This window comes from Carassius auratus, chromosome 5 (assembly GCF_003368295.1).
Source record: "Carassius auratus strain Wakin chromosome 5, ASM336829v1, whole genome shotgun sequence".
In the NCBI taxonomy this organism is placed as follows: Eukaryota; Metazoa; Chordata; class Actinopteri; order Cypriniformes; family Cyprinidae; genus Carassius; species Carassius auratus.
Genome location: NC_039247.1, coordinates 1,283,594 through 1,304,324, shown reverse-complemented (window position 1 = coordinate 1,304,324; position 20,731 = coordinate 1,283,594). Strand labels below are relative to the sequence as shown.

At 37.6% G+C, this 20,731-nt stretch overlaps 1 protein-coding gene across 1 annotated transcript; it reads right to left on the bottom strand.

The window, feature by feature from the left end:
* On the bottom strand, positions 1–9,693 carry LOC113070215 (cytosolic phospholipase A2 gamma-like). Its single transcript, XM_026243442.1, has 15 exons — positions 9,652–9,693; positions 9,314–9,339; positions 7,814–7,931; positions 7,570–7,712; positions 7,286–7,487; positions 6,256–6,358; positions 6,036–6,176; positions 5,745–5,810; positions 5,589–5,645; positions 3,503–3,628; positions 1,647–1,790; positions 1,445–1,522; positions 1,215–1,369; positions 253–418; positions 1–173 (listed from the first exon to the last, which is right to left on the bottom strand). The coding sequence occupies exons 2-15, from the start codon at positions 9,337–9,339 to the stop codon at positions 16–18; spliced, it is 1,683 nt and encodes a 560-aa protein (XP_026099227.1). The 5' UTR covers positions 9,652–9,693; the 3' UTR covers positions 1–15.
* Positions 9,694–20,731: the final 11,038 nt, after the last annotated feature.

Below are 20,731 nucleotides of genomic sequence, written 5' to 3'. Positions count from 1 at the left end.
TCACAGTGTTGTTTGTCATGTCTTTTGCCCGATGGCCGCACGGATATGCTTCAGCAGTTTGGCTCTGTTGTTTGTGATGTTTCTTCCAGCGAACTCCATTAGTTTAGCGATCTCCTCAGCATTGTAGGGAAAACGGAATGTCTTATATTTGTTCCTCCAGGTTTCAATATCATCTGTAGAAACAGTAATACACTTCAATCAGAACAGTTGTTTTTTGCTCAGTTTCTATTCAACTAGACAACCTTAACTTGCCTCCACAGTTGACCACATTAAACAGAGGGATGTGAATCACGGTTGGAGCATTTTTGGCTTTGAACACATAGAAGTCCTTTGGTTTCTTCTCATCTTTATTGGGAATGTTGACCACAGGGAAAGGGATCTTTAGTTTCCTGCAGGTCTTAGCAGCATTTTTCACTGTCTGCGTTGGAAAAATCACACAGAATTACTTGGGTTTAAGGGTTATAAAACATTTCAGTTGCAGTGTAAAGCTTATATGTAACTTTAAGTGGTACTTCTAGTTGTAGATGCAAATATTGCTTTGGTCATTAGCTACTTTGCGCTTCAGCTTCGCTATTCTGCGCTATTCTACATCTGCAGAAATACATGTGTTGTCTGGGATTACTGTTCATATCAATAAGGTATAACTTGGCTAGACCGTTTATAGGCAAATATTGGTAACAGGTAAAATAGCATTTTCTGAACCTACTGTATAGCCAATTTACATTAAATAAAAGGTTTGCCATGCAAACTGTTAGTTTGCATTTTGTAATGACGAGGTCGCTTTTCCTTTTACTTGCAAACTTCTTTTAATTCTTTCTGGGTTCATTAGTTGTGGTTTGACAGGGGTGGATTTAATGAATTGGGGGCCCCAGGCAAAATCAGATCAACCTTTTCAATTCAATTCAATTCAAGTTTATCTTGATGTTTGTTTGTTGTTGTGATGCTGTTGCACAATGGTGCCCCGTTGTGTCCAGTGTTTCTACGTTCTTTATGTGCATGTTATAATAGCTTTCTTTCATGTTGTAGTCCATGAAATAACCATTGATTTACAGTTGAGATACAGGTTTTCTTTGTCAACCTTTTGGCATTGTACTCAATTTGGTGATTGGTTAAGGGCTACATGCTTTTCCTTAAGGCATTCAGATTTTCACTGTCAGTTTGTGTTGGGGGATATCTGCATATATGGTTGAGAGAATTATATACAGGTATATTACCATGAAAGGATCGCCATCACTGAAATCTAGAGAAATGATGAGATCAATGTCTCGTTCTTCTCTCAGCACTGAGAAGTAGGGTGAGTTCTGCAGCACTCCGGCGTCTATATAGTCTCTCGTCTCACTCTTCAGAAGAGCACGAGGCACTGTTTTATCTGAGGGATCACAACATGAAATCAGTGTTTATTATTTGCATTTAATTGCCAAGTAACAAACAAATCTGTTGTCACCTGTCATGTTCTGGAGAAAGTCATATTTTCTGCCCCAGATCCACAAAACCGCAGCCCTACAAATGCTGAAGCATACATCTATAATACAAACACACTCATCTGAATAAATCTTTTTGGAAAGGGTTTGGTTTTGATGGCTTTTTAAATTCTGATTGGAAGCTTAATGGATAGAAGCCTACATATTAGAGTCAGTTCAACACACCGAATGGCCAGAAATTGAAGGAAACCCGCAAGCATGCACATATATCCAAGGTATACATCCTTATGTGCAGTATTGCAGCCTCTTTATCAGCGAGATTCAGTTTTTCCATTTGAAAAATATGCTGATCTTTGCCTCCAGTGAGATCTGCAAAGGAGGGGAACATTACTGAATTTGTGTATATTGTTTTAATTTATTATTGTTCTTTTTTCTGACCAAAACAGATATTAATGCAGGTTAGCTGCTTAAATTGTGTTAAAAATCAATTATAATTACATATAATGATGTTTTGTTTGTGAAAGAATCTCTTGGAAGAATCTAAGTTTACACCATTAATTACATGTATCACAGGTTCGCTATCTGTCATTCACTCCCAGTTGTGTAGAACAACATATGGGGTCACACTTGGGAGGCCAATCATCTCTGAGTTTAAGAGAAACCGGCAATAAAAATTGGCTAGTGGATTTTGCATGCTGAGTCACTCCCTGTGCCAATGGATATATAGAAGGCAACAACTTGGTTCCACTCATTCAGATTTTTGCTTCGGTGCCGAGTGTCTGTATGAAAAGCTGTTAAACTCCACAAAGCTGTTCATCTGCTGTGTGCCGAGAAGCTGTTCTTCCGCGGTGCCCGGCGGTGGCACTGGATGGCCCTCGGTCGATGGCACGATACTCCTCCGCCGCCCGGTGGACGGCCACAGCTCCTCCAGTTTCGGGCAGCTGGCAGGAGTCCCCCAATCCTTGCTCTTCACCATTCCGGTGGTTGGCAGCAGGCTCCATTCACCTGGTGAACGGTGCTGACTCCTTCTCTCCCTCATGGATGGCAGCCATCCCTACACATCGTGGGCAGCCGGCAGCAAGTTCGTCCATCACCGGCAAATCACTCCACCAGCCTCGCTCTGTTTCCACAGCTCTTGGCCCTGCCCCACTCATCACATTGACCCACTGGATAGTGGATGCCATCGCCTTTGCGTGGACAGTTCCCAATGTGAGCTGTGCCCCCTGGGGATGAGGGCTCACTCCACACGGAGTGTTGCCTGCTCCTATGCACTGTCGCACAGCGCCTCTCGGCAGACATCGGTTGAGCTGCGGGCTGGGCGACACCTAACACCTTTACAAGGTTTTACAACATTTGTGCAGTGCTGGTTTCTCCCCATGTGTTGTTCAGTCAGCTGTTCCATCCTTATTCAAAGGTAGGACCTGCCTAAGAGACCCATATGTAGTACTGCCCCTGGGTAAGTCAGAAATCAGAATAACCACGTCACCTCCGTATGGATAGGATGTGGTCTTCGTAGCGACCTTTTTCCTATGCTCGCTTCCCCATCATTCTGCCACTCTGTGAATTTGCACTGGGGCTTTTGGAAAGTTATGACCTTAAGTGTAGCTTTTGTGACATGCCGCAGCTTTTGTCCAATTGCAGTCTTAGGGTTGTGATGGTGTTCAGGTTGTGGCTTTTTACATGGACCCTTTATGTCGTTCAACATAACTTGTAGTGGCCGACAGATAGGGAACATCTCGGTTACGTATGTAACCTTCGTTCCCTGATGGAGGGAATGCCATAGCCATGAACCATTCATTGTTCCTGGGACACATTCTCGGCCTCTCAGCGTAAAACTTGAATGAGCACGGGGAGTGGCTCAGCATGAAAACTTAACTTAAACTTGAAAGTTAAAGAGAGAAACTAGTGACAACTTAATGCGTATAATCGAACAAATTAATATTGATGTTTACCCTCACTGCATCATTACATTTTCTGTTCTATCCCTATTTTACCCCCCTGAATATTCACTAGATTAAGTGAAAAATAGTTTGAAATATCATCCTCTATATGAATTCTAGCACACGCTAGGAAAAGCTTACCGTTCATATTTGTTCTTATGGATTCGTGAAGATCAAAAGGATCAATGCCATTTAAAACAGAGAGATTCATGTCCACGAGATCCATGAGCACCTTGGAACACTTGCCTGCAGGTGGGGAGTTTGGATCTGTTGAAGAAAACACAAACTGAACAAACAATACTGAATCGTCAATGGCCATGAATGCAATCAATTTTCCTCACCAAAACTCATTAGGCAAGACAAGTTTATTTATATAGCACATTTCGTACACAATAGTAACGCAAGCAAAGTAACTAAGGATGGACTCCACTTGTTTTGTGTGAACCCTTGGTATTTCTAACTGACTTGATCCTAGTGATCTGAGTGCTCTGTTTGGTTTATATTCTGTGAACATATCTGCAATATATTTCGGTCCTATGTCATTTAGTGACTTATATAGGAGTAAAAGTACTTTAAAATCAATCCTAAATGTAACTGGAAGCCAGTGTAAGGACCTGAGATTTTCTGGTTCTAGTCAGAATCCTGGCAGCAGTGTTCTGGATGAGCTGCAGCTGTCTAATGGTCTTTTTGGGAAGGCCGGTGAGGAGCCCATTACAATAGTCCACCCTGCTGGTGATAAAGGCATGAACAAGTTTCTCCAAGTCTTGGCTGGAAACAAAACATCTAATTCTTGCGATGTTTTTTAAATGATAGTATGCTGATTTAGCTACTGCTTTGACATGACTACTGAAACTATGATCTGTCTCCAGAATCACACCAAGATTCCTGACTTGATTTTTAGTTTAATTGTGCAGTGGTGATGGCGCAGTGGATAAGACACATGTCTTTGGTGTGAGAGACCCGGGTTTGAATCCATTGTGAGACACCAATGTGTCCCTGAGCAAGACACTTAACCCCTAGTTGCTCCACAGGCTTGTGACCTCTGATATATATAGCAATTGTAAGTCGCTTTGGATAAAAGGTGTCAGCTAAATTAGTAATGTAGTTGTTAGACCCCTAGAGTCAAGGTATGCATTCACTTTGAGAACTTCATCTTTGTTTCCAAATGCAATGACTTAAGTTTTTTCCTTGTTTAACTGAAGAAAGTTCTGGCACATCCAGCTATTAATTTCATGAATGCATTGGCAGAGGAAGTCGATGGGGGTGTAGTCATTTGGAGATAAGGCTAGGTAAATCTGGGTATCATCAGCATAACTGTGATAGGCAATTTGGTTCTTTCTTATTATTTGACTTATTGGAAGCATAAACAGGCTAAACAAGAGCGGTGCAAGAATTGACCCTTGTGGGACTCCACATGTCATGGACGTCCACTTAGACTTATGCTCTCCTACACTCACATAATAGCTTCTCTTTTCTAAGTATGACTTGAACCATTAGAGTACCGTCCCAAAAAGCCACACCCAGTTTTCCAGTCTCTGTAGAAGTATGTTATGATCGACAGTGTCAAACGCAGCACTGAGATCTTGCAATACCAGCACCGATATTTTGCCAGAGTCGGAAGATTATTAAATCATTAAAGATGCATTGATTTGAAGCTAAAACTACATTCATTATATAATTGAATTATACAATATGTAATTATGTAACATTTCTAAATTTTATTTTTATCAAGTTTTTGTTGTTTTAAGAGTATTCTTTGAGCAAATATGTACATATTTAGAGATGATTAAATAATTAATTTATCTTAGCTATTTAATAATTTGTAATTTCTGTAAGAGGTGATGTTTGAAGCTTGAATGTGATCTGCAATATTTTGTTGTACTTTACAAATTAAACATATTTTTTGAGCATACAGTATATTAATGTATTGATGTATTTCATGTGTATTTCACAAAAATCTTTAAATTTTTCCATAAAATGTTACAGTTACATAAAATACAAATATTTAAATATGCACATAATTAAAACATTCTTGTGATGTATTCATTCTAGCTGTGCTATGTGTAACTGTCTTTAAAATCTTAATCATCATATATATGTTTTATTTTTGTCTTTACAGAGTTTAGCATTTAGTTTGCCTTTGCTTAACATGAAAAGACATAAAAAATTAACAATTTCTTAGAATAAAAGTAAATCAGTTAATTCAAAGCAATGAGAAACATTTTACCTTTCTCCATTCCCTCAATCATCTCATTTTCGAAAGACATTAAATTCGAAATAAAACCTGGGGGGTTAAACAAATGTAATTAGAGTTAACGTGATGAATTGACTGTGAACTTCAGACAGAATAGAATCTGAATCTTCAGAACAAATGCTACTGCACCTTTTATAGATTGCCAGATGAAGCTAATGTTCGCATCTCCATCCGCTAAAGCGCTGCCACACAGAGCTGCAAGATATCAACAACCAGGAAATGTAAAATAAATGTAACAATAATGAATCTAGTGGTCAAATTTTAGACAATTTTCTAATTCATGTCAGCAGAATTCAGTAGTGTATAACAAGCAAAATATTATATTGCAATATAGTTGCAATATATTGCAATTTATATCAATATAAATATTATATTGATATTGCAAAAATGAATCAACTCTCCTGTGACAGAGTTTGTTACCTTGCAGGTACAGCATGTCCATTTCAGGCTGGGTCTTGATCTTACGACCATTGTCAAACTGGCTGCCGAAGCTGGATGTTTTCACAAACGCTCCAGTGAGAGAATAACCAGCTTCAAGTGGACTGATCTCAAACCAGGGGTCTGCAGACAGAAAACACCAACATAAAAAAGCTGATACGGAGCACAACAGCTCTTTCCTCTCATTCACACAAATACAGACCTCCTTCTCTGTTCTGTTTGCATTGCTTGTCGATCGCTGTGTAGATGGGAAACGGGTCTTTTTTGAGCTTGTTACGCTGACCTGTGAGTCTGTGTTCATCAATCTGAAGAGAAAATGCTTTTTTACAGCATCTTGTTATTGTTGTAGAGGAGCCTGGGGACAATTTCTTTAGACACTTCACTTTAAATTAATGCAGCACAAAATTAATAATAATCAGAAATGTCTTAGTAAATGACCATATTATTCTGATTTCTGAAAGATCATGCGACACTGAAGACTGGAGTAATGATGCTGAAAATACAGTCTTAAAGTAAAGTCTTTCTCATTAAAATTTCATTAATAATAATTCAAGTAAATTACTGTTGGCACGTTCAATAAAGAGATCAAAATACTTTTCACTCAAATTGTTATAATAATAATCAATGCATTTTATGAATTTCATATTATATGTACTTATTTGATTATTGTATTTTTTCAGCAGTGAACAATCTGAAATATGTCTTTATTTTAATTTTTTTTATTTAACCACTACAAAACTTGCTTCCACAATAGTTATGTTAAAAATAATATTAAAGCTGAAACTCTTCCTTCTTAAAGCCAAGCACAACAAATACAGCAGCAGAAACTGTAATCTGTCACACACTCAATCTCGATCTGAAGGACATTATTTTACTCAAATCAACATTTTGTTCACATTATTTGTGCAAATTATTTAGAAATGCAATTTCTATTTCTACTTATTTTTTATATTTGCACTAAAAAAAAAAGGTTCCATGTATTTGTCGCAGCCATGCCATGAGAACCATCATTTTTGATTCCCTAAATACCCTTTCAGTCATACCTTCTTAAAAAGAAACCATTTTTTCCTAGTGTTAAAAACCTTTTAATGATCTAAAGAACATGCTTCCATCTTTAGTGCAATGGAAATATTCCAATGATGCTAAAGGTTTTTCATGCAAACATCAATTCCAATAAAGACATTTCATTTTTAAGATTGGCAACCCTGTCTGTGGTGTGAATATTTACAGACCTCTTTGATGTATGTTGTGACGAAGATTGCTGCCCAGAAGTCAGTCAAGCTGAAGATGTCTTTCTCATAGTAATATTTCTTCAGTTTGGCAAATGCGTCTCCCCAGCTGACTGCAGGACCGCTGAGTCTCCTGATGATTTGGTCCTTCACAGTCTCTAGTTTGGTGGACCAGTCTGGTTCTCGGTATAAGGAGGCCATGCACCTTCAGAGAAGAACATACTGCTCTCAGTTTTAACATTCAACCCAATTCAATCTCTGTGTTTGTGGTTTCTCAGGGTTTGTACCAGGTGGATCCAGAGACTCCGCTCAGATAAAGGATGCAGTCCAGAAGACCCGCTTTATCAAGCTGAACCAGGGATCCCAGCAAACCCACCATGGCTCTTTGTCCTCCTCCAGAACCCAGTAATGCAATGTTTGGCACCGCATCCTGAAATGCACATGGTTTGATTTTGAAAACATTGTTCATCTACCACAACACCATTTGGCAAAAGAATGGCAGTTATAGAAGTATACTGTATGATGTTTTACCTTACTGCAGGGTATCTTGAGTTTTATCAGGCTTTTCAGAACAGTTTTTCTTCTTTTGACTACAAATGACTCTTCCTCCTTATTCAGAGAGTGCTTGATTCTCACCTCACCGCTGCGGCTGCAAAGACACACAGACTGAATTGAACATCACAAGCTCCTTTTTAGTATATTTTGGATTTTAGATTTGAGTTCAACTAGAGTTTGAGTTCAACTTAGTCTTTTCACTGTGATAATTTATTCCCACGATTATCCAGTTTACAGACTTTGTACAAGGTGCTTAAAGTACGAATATATATATATATATATATATATATATATATATATATATATATATATATATATATATTATTTAGGGATGAATTCGGGTTAATTGGGATACCTTTTGACAATCATTTCAATGGCACAGTATGTTTATGAAGATGTACTTGAAAAGCGCTTGAATCATTAAAAGACAATATATGTGTCATGATCTGGTCTATGAACTTCCATTCACTCACCTGCTCACTACATGGACTCTTGCACCACACTAACTGTTGCAAGTCACCCTGGACTACATTTCCCATCATCCAGTTCACTAATTATACACATACAGCTAAAGACACTGATTGCACACACACACAGCTGTATGCACTGATTGCAGACAGCTGTAACCCATCACACATTCACTATATAACATTTTCAAACTGCCGAGTATTGTTCTGCGTATGTCCCTCTCCAAGGGATAGCTGCAATTGAAAGCCATTCCTTGTTAGTTTTCATAGTCTTGTTGCTGTTAGTTTTCATAGTCTTGTAGACCCATGCTTGTCCTAGGATTATTCCTGTGTCTTGCCCTCTATATACCTGTTTGCCAGCATCTGATCCATGCCTGTTAAGACCACGTCTCTGTACAATACAAGCTTGTTTATGGATCTTCACGTCTCATCGGCGTTACAATATGTATCTTAAATTACAAAACAACTTATTTTAGAATTTTATAATATTTGTAGAATTTATTTTGATTTAGTTTTTAATTAAATTAATTTATAATATTAAAAAAAAAAAAAAAATTCAAAGCAAGAGAATGCATAATTAGATGCATTGTACAGATAAGGGTTACTACACGAGAGAGCGACATTTTTAAACTAAATTAAGCAATTAAAACTGTGAGACAACATCCTACTAAATGCAAAATTTAATTTCAAGAAGTATTACTATTTAATTGGGACAGAATTAAATGGGTTCTTTTAATAAAAATCATGTAAGACGTTAATAATCTCTTTTTTTCATGTTTTTCTGCGCACTTGAAAGCTCTGCTAAAGTTCTTATCCTTTTAATATGTTGCATGTTATAATTTATATGTACAGTTTTATCTATTTATCTTTTTCTGAATAGAAGTGAGCGCTCTGATTGTCATCCTTGAAAACCGAAAACAGTGCTCGAATAGTCCTTCAGTCATGGAAATTCACTAAAAAGTATTTGTATGAACAATGTTTAAAGTAATGGAGCCCAGGTCCTACGTACCTTTCCTGAGATGTGCACGTTCCCATCTAAAAAAACAAACAAAAAAACAACAGAGTTGACAGTAAAGTTAAAAACTATAGTTTGAAAATATATTTGTAAAAGTCAGTGATATTACGGTAATATTATAATATCACAGTTTTGAAATGATTAAAATTTCTATTCATTATCATTTTATCAATTGTCATTGCGGTGTCATTTTTTTTTTTTTTGGAAACCGAAATATTTTTTTTATGAAACTTTGATGAAAAGATAAACAGTCTATGACGGTTTGTACTTATAAATATAAAGCATGAATATTATGAATTGCCTGTTGTGAAAGCTTTAAAACATGTACTTACTGTTCTTGACCAGTTTTGTAAAATCCTGAGATTCACCAATAATAACAGCAGGCGCTGTGTCTCATACCGAGCAGAAGATGCTCTTTTATAGGGCTTTAGATCATCTCGAGGGGGTGGAGGTGATGCACATGAGCATATATTACCACATCTTCTTCCATATGATGTCCTTGTAACTAGAAGAATTACTGAAGGTCAAGCCAACAGATGTGTGTATGGGTGAGGGTTAAAAAATAATAGTTTGGGTTGAAAATTAGTTTTAAAAATGTGTCACAGGCTCTCTTTGAACACATTCATAGACTTTTCATCCATTTTTGTACAAAAACACAAGATCAAATTTTGCACAGGTTAAGTTATATTTCATCACATCTTCCATAGAATTTTTACATTATCATTATTTATACTACAGATACTTTCACTATATATTTCAGAGTTTAATTTACAGTAGATTTTAACTAACATATTTCAGCATTTGTCTTGATGTTAAATGAAGGCCACATCACAAAACAATTACAATAACAAATGTTTCCATTTCCTTTTTTCTTTTTTAATAGAATTTAATAAATCACCCATTGTGATGTTTCATGTCATTTCAAAAAGCACAAATATATAGTTGCCTTTTAACTATACAGTCTTAACATTTTTGATATTTCAAGTTACAATGCAAAAAATACAGTAAAATTAAATGTTAATATTGAATAAAAATATAAGGATGCATTAAAATGTGCAGAAAACAAGAACACTTAAATTGGGATGCATTTAAGAAGGTCTTTAGCTGTCAGATGTTTTTTGCTTGTTTAAAGCATAAACAAAAAGGTTGTTGGGCGGACGCCAGAGATAATTTTCATCAAACAATTAAATGTATGTATATGTTTTTGTAATTTCTAACGCATATGAAACGTCATACTACTTACATTAGGAAGTTAAATTAAAGTTTTATGTAGAAAAATGTACAGAACAACTATGTATTTTACCGAATTCAAGACAGTAGTCCAAAACAGTTACTATAGAATCTCACTTCAGGAATGAACAAAGTTGCATCGATGAGTTTGAAGTTTTGAAGGTGTTTGACAAAACAGAGCAAACGGAAAGAGAAAGAGTAATCTATGGCTATCATTAGCTCTCTATATAAAGCAAACAGTCAGAAGAAGTCTGAGTCTAGGATAAAGTCATTATGAACATTAACAGCAATTTGGGACAAATATAATGTGATTTCATGGTAAAAAAAATATTTATAATAGAATACTTTGTTGTGCAGGAGGATTTGGAACAGACTTTAACTTTAAATTGATGTTGTTTAACAAATCAAATGTTAGCTGAAATATCCACAAAATAGAAACACAAAACTGAAATAAAGGTGTGCGGTTCAATCAGATGCTCATAAAGGTTGTATTCTTTATTACAGCAGAGTAGCTGTTCTTTCAGAATTATCCTGGGACCAATTTGATTAATATTACTAGTACTTGGGTTTGCTTTATGTCCCCGCCAATGTCCAAAGCAAACCTACACCCTTGGCAACACTTCTCAAACCTCTGTGATTATAATACAGCTTTATCTCTTTATCAATTGCATGATCTGTTATCTGCAGATCTGGCTTTGTTACACAATCCCAGGATGTGCTCAGGGTTTAAGACTTTATGTCTTAGAGGTATAGACTACCAGTCAAACGTTTGGGATAAGTTAAAAATAAATACTTTTATTCAGCAAGGACATAGTACAATTATCAAATGTATCACAGTTTCCGCAAACAAACAAACAAACAAACAAACACAAACAAAACATTAAGCACACATGTTAATGTTTTTGTTAATATAATATTGTATTGACTTCTGAATAATCATGTGTCACTGAGTGATGATGCTGAAAATTCAGCTTTGATCACAGCAATCATTTACATCTTACAATATTACAATAAAATACATTTTATATTATAATACTATTTCCCTTTATTACTTTTTCATCAAATAAATGCAGCCCTGCTGAGCAGAAGAGACTTAATTTAAATATGTATATATATATATATATATATATATATATATATATATATATATATATATATATATATATATATATATATATATATATAATAAAATAAAATATTCCAAACTATTGTTCACAGTGTTCTAAGTTATGTTGAAGGTGGTTAAAACAAGAATAGTTGTCAAAAATGCAAAATAAGTGACCTTTTCTGGGCAGCGATGTTGTGAAACTTGTAACATGTTTTGAATCTTGTCAGATTTCCCAACAGAGTGTGATGATGATGATGATGATGATGATGATAATTAAGCTTTTATTTCACAATCTCAAAAATACCCATGTTAAAGAGAATTCAACTGACTGCAGAAGAAATAAATGTAAAGAATATAAGAATAATGTAAGCAAATAAAGTATTATATAGGAAGTACCTGTAAAGAAAATAAACTACTATATAGAATATTATTATATAATGCTATTATATGTGAATGTTGTTTCTTCAGCCATGTTTGATTTTTAGAAAACAAACTCACACTCTCTCTAGTTTCTTAAATTTTTCCAACATTTTGTTTACACCTATCACATTTAGAAAAATCCTTATTTTTAATTTATTAAATGTTTTATTAATGGAATAAAATATACAATATTCTTACTGAACCTCGATGGAGCCACACATTTTGTGGGAGAAGTAATAATAAAAGTCATGTTTTCTGTAATATCTTCAGTTAAGTTAAGAAGGTGTGTCAAGGGTCTTAAAAACACCAAAGCACAAAATTTGGTGCAAAAAAACCCCCACACAAAATCGATAAAAATCTTGAATACCGCTCCGGAGCAGTATACGAGGCCAAGTGTATCCAGTCATGCATCATGTTCTGAAAATAAAGATATGTTTTGCCGAGATCTTGCAAGAGGTTACTTAAAGTGTCAGTTCAATATTAATCATATTTATATATTACATATAATATTGGTAGTAAAAAAAAGTGTTGCACATTTTATTGGTACAAAGATGAGTGTTTTTTTTAATTTTTTTTACAACATTTGCAACTGCTTTTTATCACTTAAATGTGCAGTAGGGAACTTTTGTAAAAAAAATATTTTTTACATATTTATTAAACTTGTCATTATGTCCTGACAGTAGAATATGAGACAGATAATCTGTGAAAAAAATCAAGCTCCTCTGGCTCCTCCCAGTGTCCTATTGCCATTTGCAGTTACTGACCGCTCCCGGTAAGAAACAACCAATCAGAGCTGCGCTCCGTAACTTTGTTTGTGTTCAAAACTTTTGAACCGTAAGCCAGAAAATGGAAAATCCATGGCTCATGCCAAGTCGAATGAACCCCAAAATTCAAAATCGCAAGGTTTAGTCTTTTCGCTATTTTCAATTATTCGAAAAACCTACTTTTTCGAACTCGTCCTAGACGGTTAGTCCGATTGCCACGAAAATTGGCTCAGATCATCTTCAGACCATGCTGGCAAAAAGTTATGGAATTCAAGTTGATTCATCCAACTGTTGTCGAATGACACGTAAACAAATTTGACGAAAAGCACGCAAAAATGCACGTGAGGCTATATCCCGGCAACGGTTTGTCATATTGAGACCAAACTTGGTGTGTGTTATAACAAGCATGAACTGAGACTACCTGCAGTGTTTCGACACAGCGCCACCTAGTGGTCAGGAGATATAAAAAATGCATATTTTGGCTTATAACTTCTGAATGGTTTGGCCAAAAATCACACAACTGGTCTCTTTAGATTCAGTGAGTCATGTCGAGTCAAATGATATCCAATTTTCCTGTGTCGGCCATTTTAGGCGTCGGCCATTTTGAATTATGTTTTAAAATGCTGTATTTTTTGAACGCAGCATCGTATCGTTTCGCAAATAATTACAAAAATATTCGGCTCCATGCCCTGAAGGTACTCAAAAAGTTTGGTGGCAGCGCCCCTTACAAAAAAATAACCATGGTTTTATTATAGTAAAACTGTAGTAACCCATGGTTTTTTGGCGTATTGACTGCCATTTGTAAAACCACAGATTTACTACAAATACCGTGGTTAAACTATGGTTAATATAGCAAAACCATGGTTAGTTTGTGGTTACCGTGGTTTAACTACAGTAACAATGGTTTTTTGGTTTTATTTGTAGTAAAACCATGGTTAATTTTCGTAAGGGACCTTGTGGCCAATAGTTATAATGAAATATCACATAAATGCTAATAACTTTTGAATAAATTAGACTATTAAAATTAAAATTGTCTCGCTATATTCTGTGGGTCATGCCGAGAGCATTGATACCAATTATGTGAAAATTGGCCATACTTCCTGTCCGCCATTTTGCTTAATGTTGAAAACCTACTTTTTCGAACTCCTCCTAGACCGTCAGTCCAATTTTCACCAAATTTGACTTGAATCATCTTCAGACCATGCTGGCAAAAAGTTATGGATTTCGTGTCGATATACGAAACGGTTCTCATTTAGCGCATCAACGAATTGGCTGGAAGGGTGCCAAAATGCATTTGAGGCTGTATCTCTGCAACACTTTGACATATTTGCACCAAACTTTGTATGTGTCATCGCCACCTCACACTGACCATGCCACATAAATTTGGTAACAGCGCCACCTATTGGTCAAGAGTAATAAACCATTCATTAACCATGAGTAAATACACTTTTTAAAATGCTAATAACTTTTTATTGCATTAGCCTATTTGAATGAAACTGGCCTCAAAATATTCCCTGGATTATGCCGATAACATAGATACCAAATATACCATAGTAAGCTGAACTTCCGGTCCGCCATTTTGATTTATGTTGAAAACATACTTTTTCAAACTCCTCATAAACCGTATGTCCGATTTTCACCAAATTCGAATCAAATAATCTACAGAATATGCTGACTCAAAGTTATGGATTTTGAGTCGATAGACAAAACCGTTTTCACACACCACATCGACGAATTTGAGGCACAATGAAAAATGACACTTGAGGCTGTATCTCTGGAATGCTTTGGCATATTAACACCAAACTTTGTGTGTGTCATTTAAAGTCACACAAAGTACACCAAATTGATTTTATAAAAGCGCCACCTATTGGTCAAACTTGATAAGCCAAGTAATCATGCTACTAGAGGTGGTATTTATGATTTTTTTTTAGCCATTTCAATTACAATAATCCTAAAATTGCTGTTTTTGCTCATTAATGCATTTGGTGTGATGCTCCATGCCATGCTTAGCTCCTACATTTGCCGTTGGAGTGCTTGGCCCCGTAATTGCTGCTTGCAGCTATATTTATTATTATTTTTATTTAAGAGTCTGTAAATGAAATTAAAGGCCAGAGACGCAAAGAGGAGAAAGTAAATTAACAGGCAGAGCAAGCTCACTTCTTCACCATGCGTGAAGTATGAATGTATGTCTGAGGAGAACTGACTGTCTTAAGAAACAGTTTAAATAGTATTTTCCTTTCATCTTGCCTCTGCATAAAACATTTCGTGTTTACAATGCATCACTGCTGTTCATTAAGTGCCACCTGCTTACAGAGAGTGAATTTGCATGTTCATTCAGTCCATCTACTATTTGGTGTTTTTTTTGGTGTTGTGGTGCCTACACAAATGGTAAATGGACTGCATTTATATAACGCTTTCAACAGACCACATGGCCATCCAAAGCGCTTTACAAGTTGCCTCACATTCACCCATTCAAACACTCATTCATAAACCGACTGCGGTGTCAGCCATTCAAGGCGCCATCCAGCTTGTCGGGAGCAGCTGGGGTTAGGTGTCTTGCTCAAGGACACCTCGACACTTGGTCAGGTGGAGCCAGGGATTGAACCATCAACCTTCCAGTTTATAGACAACCTACATGAACCACTGAGCCAATGCCGCCCCAAAGCTAAACTCAAACCATTCCGAGAGAACGGTTCTAGTAGTAAGCTAATGTTGACAGCTCTGATTATCAACAAGCCATTTCTTTAACTGGATCTTAAATGTACGATATGTATTTAGATTTCTGATGTTTGTGGGAGTAAGGTTCCACTTAGTAGCAGCTCAAACAAACTCTCAGCTCTCAGACTAAATCTAAAATATCTTAAACTGTGTTCCAAAGATAAACGGAGGTCTTACAGGTTTGAAACAACATGAGGGTGAGTTAATAATTACATAAATTTTCTATCTGGGTGAACTAACCCTTTAATTCGGTTCCAGACCCTTTTTACACGTGATTTAAATGACAAATACAATACTTCAATACTTCAATGCTCAATACTTCACCCTCGGCCCAAACTATGGAAACTGTGGGTCTGGCCCCTGAGGAGGCACACTACTGAGAGGCTGGCCTGTCAGCAGGAGTAGTGGAGACCATACTGAGCTCTAGAGCTCCCTCCATGAGGAAATTGTACCGGCTAAAATGGAAAGTTTTCACCGTTTGGTGCAGAGAGCATGAGATGGACCCAGTAAACTGCCCAGTGGCTTCAGTGCTGGAGTTACTTCAAGATCGCTTCTCGGCTGGTCTTACCCCGTCCACTCTCAAGGTGTACGTGGCTGCCATTTTGGCTTTCCACGCTCTTCTGAGTGATGGACCTCTTGGGAGACAGCCGTTGGTCATATGTTTCCTCCATGGGGCTTGGAGGATGAGACCTGTGGCTCATACCAGGGTTCCCACTTGGGACCTGGCGGTGGTTCTCGAAGCTATGGTTCTCCAGGCTTTTCATCCTTCACCTCATGTGATGGTGGATGAGGAGAGACTTCACCTGCTCTGCCCTGTCAAAGCTCTCAAAATATATATCCAGAGGTCCTACTAATGGCGGAAGTCAGACCAGTTGTTAGTGTTATTCGGGTCGCCCAAGAAGGGGCTTCCTGCTTCCAAACAGACCATTAGCAACTGGATTGTCCAAGCTATATCTTTGGCCTACCAGGTGCGCAATTTGCCTTCACCTCTGGCTGTGAGGGCTCACTCTACCAGAGGCATGGCTTCCTCTAGAGGACTCTTTTCAGTGGCCCTCACCCACTAGGTCTGCAATGCAGCAGGAGGGGCCACCCCTCACACTTTTATTAGATTTTACATCCTGGACATTCCATCGACACCTGGCACCCTTATGCTCTTGTCCTAAGTGTGCCTGTGCGCAGCTTCACACTAGGACAGGCAGGGATTGGTGTGGCATAGTGGGTAATCATTCCCTCAAAATCGAGCATCGCGTTAGTTCAGTCAGTTCATGTTAGTCATGCTTGCATCAGCTGACAGTCAGCTGTTCCTGACGTGTACCAATCCAGTCTCGACAACTACCACCTGCGGTCTATTTAAATTCCCATTATTCAGTGTCTCTCCATCGCATTGCTGCTTGCAATTAACTCCCTCCTCCAACCCCAACTCCACCAACTGAACCTGTAATCTGATCTAACTTGTTCTTTCTTTACAGTGTCTTCATTGGAAGCATTCTCTATCACATTTTGTTTACAACTCATGTAATTGTGAATTGTAATTATGTATGCTTATAATGGTTCTGTTCTTTACCCCAGGGGGTTTTGTCCTGCTGCTCTCCCCACTCTGTCCAAGCATGGCTGCATGGACAGGCGTGTGGAGTGTTGCCCAGAACATAACCATACCACCAACACTAACTGTATGCAATTATAATTGTCATTAAATATACTTGATGGAAGTGGTCCTGATTGAAGTGTCATTTGATGTAGTTTGATATTCCCTCGAAGAGGAACGTCTCGGGTTACGACTGTAACCCTTGTTCCCCGAGAAAGGGAACGAGAACTGCGTCCCTTCCCCACACCTCCCCCTGCCTGGGAGTGCTTGCTTCATGACAGAAGCTGTCTCTGCTGTGTGCCGGCGTCCTTTTTATAGCTTCCGCATATGCCGTCACACATTATGTAATGATGCAACACCAATCAGGATTGGCTTAGTTTCATTCATACTTCATAGGCGATACGCTGAGGGGCTTCACCCCCAAAGTGTCATTCGATGCAGTTCTCGTTCCATTTTTCGGGGAACAAGGGGTACTGTCTTACCTGAGACGATTTCCACATGCTTGGGAACATATTTTGTAAAATGGACAGATTGATAATTTTGCTAATGGGGCATTTGACTGTTGTATTAAGCTCCTTGAGCATCACTGTATCCATGCCAAAAATATCTTTACAACTAGATGGTCTGAGTGATTTAATGGTCTGTGATACTTCTGCTTCTGTGATGTTTATTAAATTGAAAACTGATTGACTTGTGTCTATTGGAGGAGCATATGTGTTCTCAGGTGTAAAACAGCTTGCTATGTTAGCTTTAAGGATTTCAGTCTTCAAATCCTTAGTAGCCACATGTAAGTCCATAGTTGTTCCGTGTTTAAATTCAATTTTTTTCCTTTGTAAACAGGACTTTACTGATTTAGTAACCCAGGGCTTATTGTTGGAATAGATTTTGACCTTTTTACATGGGATTATCATGTCCCTGCAAAATGCCACATATGAGCACATGACATCCACCATTGAGTCCAAATCGTCACCACAGGCCTGTTTAAAAATGTCCCAATCTGTACAGCTGTAACAGTCTTGTAGACAGGACACATCATCTTCTGACCACACTCTGATGTCCTTAGTCACTGTTTTCTCCCTTTTTAAAACAGTCTTATATATAGGCAACCAATGGACACAATTGTGATCTGACGAGCCCAAGGGGGCCAGAGGAATAGATTTGTATGCACCTTTCACCGATCCCTAACACAGATCTAAAGTATTTCCCCGTCTGGTTGGACAGGAGACATACTGATGGAAAGTTTTAAGAGTCTGTTTTAGGGAGACATGATTAAAGTCACCAAGGATGAAATTTGGTGCCTCCGGTGAGATTGACTGTAACCTCTGTACAACATCAAATACTGTACTAGTAGCCGACGCGGAGATCGCCTTCGGGTGAATGTAAACTGTTGTAATAAAAATCTGAGGGAACTCTCGAGGTAGATAAAACGGTCTCAAGGACACTGATAAAAGTTCTACATCAGGCGTACAAATACGCTCTCTGACAGTAACACATGAGCAATATCACTTGTTGACATGCAAACATACCCCTCCTCCATGGGACATTTCCTTGAAGCTCATCCACTTTGTTCCTCAGTGATTGTACATTTCCCATAATCCTTTAAGGCAATGGAGCCCGGTTGAAACGCTGTTTCTTTAGGCGAGTTTTTAAGCCATCTCGTTTGCCCCTTTTCCTTTTCTTTACCATTTCCCTTGCTTCCTGGTAATCCCTTCTAAACAAATTTGGTACATTCAACATTAGATTTTTCCAAGCTGGGTTACTGTTCTTGAGCTGCAACAATGTCTCTCTCGTATATTTTATCCTCCCTTGGCATAAAGCCCCGCAAGTTTTACCGGCGGCCATCCAATACATCACAAGCCATAACGCAAAAAGATAAAAAACATCCATTTCGACTAAATATAAAACCTTCAGTAGAAACATAAAAATGGCTCAAAACGTTTAAGACACTAAAACAATGAAATGTCATCAAACATACACGAGGACGCCGAACACTCATCCACTGCCATCGCTGCGTGCGCCAAGGGCACCTAAGTCGTGGTATTGAAGGTGGAGAGAGAACTGTACATGAACTCCCCCCACCCACAATTCCTGCCGGCCCGAGACTCAAACTCACAACCTTTCAATTGCCAGTCCAACTTTCTAACCATTAGGCCACGAGCCCAGATCACCCAGGTCTGCGAAGGGGTCAAAGCTCTGAGATTTGGCTTTGGAGAAAGATTAGACTCCTGAGGGGTCAATGGGTTACAAAAGACATGTTTTAAATACTTCATAGGCTGCTGCAATTGGACTCTGAGCAGTCTAATGATTTAACAAGAAATCTGATTGGCTGGTGAACTTAGGCAATGTTTGACTGTATGACCAGAGTAATGGTTACTGTTTAAACCTGAGCACTTTACAATAAGGTTAAAATTGGTAACATCAGTTAACTATATTTGTTAATATACAGCCTATAATGATAAAGCTGTAAGAATCTGAAAAGAAAAAAGCTTCAAATTAATATTTTAAAGTGCGTGAATAAATTCAACCACACAGATTTGTTTCACTTTCCATTATCTGTGACCGACAGAGGACATCTTGGCGGCAGGGATTTAAAACTTTACCAAGACTCAAACTGACACAGGCAGAGACTTGATTTTTTTCGAATAGGTAGGGTACAAGTGATTTCAAAACATTTCAGCCGGTGTATATATATCGTGGATATATTATTTACCTGATTTAAGATGGATTTGGTTTTGAGTCAAGCGCTTCATTGTAGTACTACGGTGATATCTCTTCAGCGCACAGCATGAGCAGGTCAAACTACAATGCAGGATATAAATAACTATGACTGGGACTGTTATATACATACTACTATAATGAGAAGACCATTATACTAAAATGCTGTGGATTTTTAGAGTTTAGCTGCAGTGTTTCTGCAAATTGTTTCATGAAGAACGTGTCCACAAAAGGAGTTCACATTCAGAGCCCCACAGATATGTTCATGTGCATTCGGTCTCTTTTTGCAATTAGCCTTTAAATAGTCTAAATATTAACGGTATGTTGTATAAATAACGAAGTGTATTCTATATGAAAATATTAGTCTAATCCCACTAATCCCTAATCCCATGAAAAACTTGCTATCAAATGCGTCACTGTACTGGTCATCTTCAGCCGTGCGCAGCTCAAAACAGAAATGCAGAAAATTAACTGCTAACATTTTAGGCTAACGTTATAATAAGAGCACTATTGTAAAAAATAAAACAAATAAATATATAAACATTTTAATTGTTATGGTTTCACCGACGTTAAGTGTTAGCTATCTGTTAATCAAAACATAAAACATAATTTACCCCAACTATATCTGCAAGGTATTCTTTACACATTTTCCCTGTATGTTAACATCAGTAATTATGTTAGTCGAATGTCTGACTTGACTCTTGTTAATGTATTTTGCCCCGCCCCCAAACATATGATTTGAATATCAGTCGAATATCAGCAAGATTAGAAAATTCAGATTTGACTATGAAAATCCTTAGTCGGGGACACCCCTATTGATAACAGTATTGATAAATACCGGTATCGATTAGCAGTATCGTTATCAGTATCAG

Excerpts from the sequence above, each read along its gene's own strand:
- LOC113070215 (XM_026243442.1), bottom strand. The coding sequence starts at position 9,339 with ATGGGAACGTGCACATCTCAGGAAAG. Across the intron at positions 7,932-9,313 it reads ACGTGCACATCTCAGGAAAG|CCGCAGCGGTGAGGTGAGAA; the intron begins GTACGTAGGACC and ends GTGTCTTTGCAG. Across the intron at positions 7,488-7,569 it reads GGAGTCTCTGGATCCACCTG|GTGCATGGCCTCCTTATACC; the intron begins GTACAAACCCTG and ends TCTTCTCTGAAG.